This window comes from Carcharhinus amblyrhynchos, chromosome 13, assembly GCF_965287045.1.
Source record: "Carcharhinus amblyrhynchos chromosome 13, sCarAmb.v2.hapA, whole genome shotgun sequence".
In the NCBI taxonomy this organism is placed as follows: domain Eukaryota; kingdom Metazoa; phylum Chordata; class Chondrichthyes; order Carcharhiniformes; family Carcharhinidae; genus Carcharhinus; species Carcharhinus amblyrhynchos.
The window spans coordinates 73,023,857-73,029,382 of NC_137336.1; the positions used below are offsets into that span (position 1 = coordinate 73,023,857).

The 5,526-nt window shown below is 42.2% G+C and overlaps 1 protein-coding gene across 1 annotated transcript; it reads left to right on the forward strand.

Annotated features, from left to right (window-relative positions):
- Positions 1 to 2,347: 2,347 nt before the first annotated feature.
- LOC145351580 (putative G-protein coupled receptor 139) lies at positions 2,348 to 4,957 on the forward strand. The gene is made up of 2 exons (XM_080201173.1): positions 2,348 to 2,417; positions 4,029 to 4,957. Exons 1-2 carry the CDS (start codon positions 2,348 to 2,350, stop codon positions 4,955 to 4,957), a joined length of 999 nt encoding a protein of 332 aa, XP_080057299.1.
- The last annotated feature ends 569 nt before the right edge of the window (positions 4,958 to 5,526 follow it).

Here is a 5,526-nt window from a genome sequence, read left to right on the forward strand (position 1 = left end):
CATACATTTTGAAAGAGAATAAGGAAGGCGATGCATCCGTAAACTATCTGAAAATGATATTAAGGAATAATGCGAAGCGTTTGATGTTCCAACATGACTAACACGTGGTACTGCAAACCAGCAGAGACAGTTTAGTAAATACTTCGAATCGAACAAAGACAATTCTGGAAGGGCAGCTTACATAAAAGGTGGCTATCACATTTCTAATTAAATGAAGTTAAAGTGCTGAAGCAGGTAATGTTGAAATCGATAATTCAGGGTCACAGTTTCCGGGTGAGCATCCAATGACATTGATACAGGTGTCGATTTGGAGCATTACTTTGAACTAAGCCAGGTTTCCAAATCAGTCCATATTGCTTACCACTTCCAGCCCAGCCTCCTCCCAGCTTTCCTTGTCTGATTCTAGTATCACACTCCACATTTTCCTCCTCGCTCACATACCTATACAACTCCCTCCTCATTGCCCATTCACCTTAACTTGGCATGGATTGAGAATTGTTTAGCAGACTGAAAACAAAGTGTAGGGACAAATGAACACTTTCGAAGTTGCAGGCTGTGATTTCGGGAACCATCAGGGATCTGGGCTTGGGTCCAGCTATTTAAAAGATGCTTCAATGATTTTGGTGAGGGAACGAAAAATAACATTGACAACTTTACTCTCACAAAACATGTGAGGAATTTGAGTGTTGTGAAGGATGCTCAGAGGCAGCAAATTGATTCAGGCAAGTTCAATATGAGGGAAAACACATTACGATGCCGTACAATGTGAGTAAATGTAATGTAAATAACGTTGGACAGAGAAAAAGAATGTTAGAATACTATTTATATCATGATAGATGGGGAACGGTCGACAATGAAGGAGACCAAGATGTCGTTGTTTACCAGATATTAAGGAAATCATGCAGGCAAGGCAAGCAGGCAGGTGGCAATTGATAGGCTGGCCTTCATTGAAAGAGGGCTTTAGTGAAGGAACAATAATGCCTGGCTGGAGATGCCCAAGTCTTTGGTGAGAACACGACAGAAGTATTGTGTGCAGTTTTCGCCTCATAATCTGAGAAAGAAGTGGAGCCAATTGACACCGGACTGAATTCAGGGAAAGCGTGTTTCCATTATGAGATGAGAATGAGTTGAATGTACATGCATTAACTGTAAATTAGAATAATTTGAAAATACAAAAATATTTGACATGTTTGGAAAGATTGGATGTTGGGATGCCATTGCGATGGCAGAGTGGGAAGGGGCTCAATAATGAGATGTCACGACTTTTGAATATTGGTGGGCCATTAACGGTTGAGATGAGGAGAGACATCTTCACTCAGAGGGTGGTGAGCCTGCGGAATTCTCTACTACAGGTGATGGTGGCGGTAAATAAACTGAATATATTAAATAGCAACATGTAGGCAGAACAGGATAAGTTCAGTAGTTTGAAACTAGATAGGGAGGGATTTTCGTATGAGGAGACGTTGAACAGGTTGTGCCTGTTTAAAAGAATGAGAGACGACCTTATTGATGCATATAATACTCATCGACCTTCTTGAGACATATAAGGGGCTTGACAGGATGGATGCTGAAACAGGGGTTCTCCTTGTGGGACGGTATTGGACTAGAGGGCATTATCTCAACGTAAGGGGTCGTCCGCTTAAGACAAAAATGAGGTGTAATTTCTTCTTCCAGAGAATCCTGAATCCATGGAAGACTTCGATGCGTGGGCGATCGAGGCTGTGTCATTAAGTATACCCAAAGTTGAAAAAAGGTTCATTGTAAGAGGGCTTCAGTACAGAAAAAAAAATGACATCTGATTGGAGCTGTATATGGCTTTGTTGAAACCACAACATTGTTAATGTTTAGTCGCTGCTATTAGCCTCACTACAAGATGAGCAACAGAAATGTTAAACTGACTTCAAAACAATCATGTTAGAGTCGCAAAACTATCAGCAAAAGCTGCGTTAGGTTGTACCAGTCACATTTTTATTGAGTTAGCACCAAGAACAGAATCATTTGATGCCAATGCTGTCACTTTTAAGCATTTTCTATAAGCTATTTCTTTTTTGAAAACATCAAACCCAGAACCCGAGACACTTCAGCTCGGGGGATTTTGGTGCGTCAAGAGTGCACTTCCTCTGAGATTCCAATACATTCCGCTTGGTGATTTCAAAGGGGGTCTCGACCCGGGTGCAATGAGGAAAAAAAAACACCTTTATTTGTTCAGTCACAGTAATTAATCACGTGCAATATTATGTCACTAGCAGAGACTAGATTGTTACATAAATGGGGCTCATTGATACTTGAGAGATCTACTTTGCGTGGAACAGAAGAATTCGGAGGGAAATGCCCGCCTCTTCATGAAATGGCGCGCGCCGCGATCCTGCAAATAAAGGACATTTACTATCCTCTGCTAGCGACCTTTGGTGTTCCAGGTAAGTCCGAGTATATCCTGTAGATAAATAGGTATGAGACTATTTGACTGCTTGAAATTTATTTCGCTGGCCCAGAATTGTCTTCCTATGTGTACAGTAGGCAGCTCTTCTCTCTTCCCAATAATAACTGTAAAAGCTTTATATGCAATGAATGATTATTCGACCTGCATTCATTTCCATCCCACCTCTTGGAAAGATCATTTGTCGATCATCTGTTTAAAGAACAACAAATGCTTCAACGCGCATCCGGAGTTTTCTCCACGTGGCTGAACTCGCCACTGAAGATCTCGTCATGTTATTGTGGGATGTACTCAGGCTCTTACAGTTCAATTTCGAGTACACCATCGGCTGCATTGAGCGCGCAGGCAGCCTTTGAGGTGGCTGTCGATGTTAAAGGTGCATATTAAGGCGGTAACGACCGGCGTGTCCTCAGGCTTCTTTGCCGAGCTGTTATGTTACTCTACAATGAAACGATGCAGCATGAAAACAATTCCTGGCCATCTCAATGGGCCAGAGGGATTTCATGAGCATCAGCGGGCATGAGCAATATAAATCGTAGTTTTGGAGTAATTTCCACGATTTGACACACGTAGGTATCATGACAGTAAGTGAAAAAAAAATCTGAAATGTCGTCATTCGCTTCCGGTTGAGCCACAGAATAGATGTTGTAGCATCCATGTCTATCAGATTGTTTTTGCAGAGATTCGAACTCAACATGAGGAAATCCCTTTTTTTTTGCTCTGATGCCAACTGCCAGAAATGAATATCTTCTTCAGCCTTTTAGCTCTTCCCAGTAATGTCACAAATTATTCCGGGCCATTATTTGGAATTGCAAATATCAGCTGCAAAAAAATGACAAGGAAACACATTACAGCCCAGTTGTGGTTTCCCCATAGGCCTTGGCTAGTGATTAATCCCCGCTCCATTATTCAGCTTTACGGAGATGTACAAGAAAAAAAAATCTTCATGGATAGGACAGGAATGCTGAAATCAAGCAGTAAGCGTTGGAGATAAGCAACACGTCAGGTGGCGCATGGTGCTCAGGAGAACAGGGGAGGACAGTCACCAAGCATAAGTGAGTATGGGACAGGACCATGGTGACGCTAAATGTGGAACTACATGCACGCTAAACAAGTGATGCAATGAGAAAAGAAAGAATTAGCGTTTATACTTCTATTGGCAGCCCACAGAATTGAAAAGTTACCTCTGCTTGCCTTTCCACATAGGCTGCCTGACTTGATTTCCAGCATTTCTGCACTGCACTCACTGTGAAGGAAGAATCTCCCGCTTGTGCGTCGCTGTTGAATATTCCACTTCAATCGGTGCTTAGAACTTATAATACTTCTCCCGCACCACACCCTGAACTTCTTCCACGTCCCCCATGCCTTTCCACTGCTCCTTTGTTCCTTTATGTTCTCCAACACAGTCGATTCTTTTTTCTTCTGGGAAAGATTATTTAATTTGGTATTGATTTTTATCAGTTTATTCCCTCATTCCCATTAAAGTGTTCTGTTTACACGGCACATGCACACAATCTGCTAAGTAGTCAAAGAGACAAACCTTTCTTTTAGATTGACTGAAGTGTTCCTGTTTTCCTTCCTCTTCTTGCAGCGAACGTTATGACCATCGTGATCCTCTCCAGAGGAAATTGTGGTCTCTCCAAATGTATTTCTGCCTACATGATGGCTATGGCTGTAGCGGATCTGCTGGTCATGGTGATTAGTGTGCTCCTGTGTCAGATCTTCGGTTATCAGTTTCCGAACTCCTTTTTGTCCTACACTTCGGTTTGTAAGTTCATTCTGTACAGTGGTTATGTTAATTTGGATATGTCAGCGTGGTTCACAGTTTCATTTACATTTGACCGCTTTGTTTCCATCTGTTGTCCGAAATTTAAAGAGAAATATTGCACAAAGAGAACTGCAACTTGGATTATAGTAACGGTCTTCGCCTTGACCTATTTAAAAGGTGTCCCTATGTTTTTTTCGTACGAAGCTGAACGAATCATTGACAATGTGCACTGGGGCTGTCGGACAACGCAGGCCGTTTATACATTACCCGCATGGTCTGTGTACAGCTGGATGCAGTCTGGCTCAGTTGTGCTGTTGCCTTTTGCTCTCATGATGCTGTTTAATTGTTTAACCGTCAGACGTATTTTGTTGGCAAATCGTGTACGCAGAGGCCTCCGGAGCAGTGGAAATGAGAGTCAGAGTGACCCAGAAGTGAAGAACCGAAGACAATCCATCCTTCTACTCTTCACGATATCGGGCAGCTACATAATTCTGTGGTTAACAGCTGTTGGGAGTTTTGCAGCCACCAGAATGTCGAGCAGCGTTTTCAATCAAGGAGATTACTCCAATCCGGGGTATATCGCCACTGAGACTGGATGCCTGCTCATGTACCTGAGTTCCTGTTCCAACACATGCATTTATGCAGCGACCCAAAGGAAATTCAGAGGAGAACTAAAGAATGTGCTGAAATTGCCTTGGACATATTTTTCCAAATTGGTGAAAGATGAGGAAGAACTTAAGACAAACCAATGATTTCTCTCCAAACTGGAGCATTATTTTTCACATTTTTTTCCCTTGTGCAAGAATGCTGCTCTTCTTAGAATCTGACTATGAGAGTTGTTGTTAAATGATATTAACGATGTTGAATAAAAGTTGATGAAAGCAAACACTTGAAGTGATCACCAAAGCACAATACCATCAGAAATAATGTGGTGCAACTGGAGAAGGGATGTATGAACTCATTAAATACGATAGTGTAGTCAATGTTCATTCTTACACCTTGCCTGTTAATGGAATACTATAGTTGCTCTATCAACGCTTGTTCCGAGGAGGAATCGTTGCTAAAATTGAGTGTGTGGCGACTTATGGCCGAAACGTTTTCTCTTACAATGGAGAGATAAAGATCAGCATCAAAGGAGCCTGAATATTTGTTTGATAGATGCACGTGAGAGCATCACATTGCACAGAGACCTAGGGAGAGACTTGTTGCTGTCGAAAGGGTAAGGTACTTACGCAAAATGCGTAAGAAATGCAGCGCTTTAACGAGAGATGACGGGCCAGCATGATATTACAAGGATGGCGGTTGGGGTTGGCGGGGGGCG

Coding starts and splice junctions, on each gene's coding strand:
- LOC145351580 (XM_080201173.1), top strand. CDS start 2,348: ATGGCGCGCGCCGCGATCCTGCAAATAAAGGACATTTACTATCCTCTG. Junction 2,418..4,028: donor AGCGACCTTTGGTGTTCCAG/GTAAGTCCGAGT, acceptor CTCTTCTTGCAG/CGAACGTTATGACCATCGTG.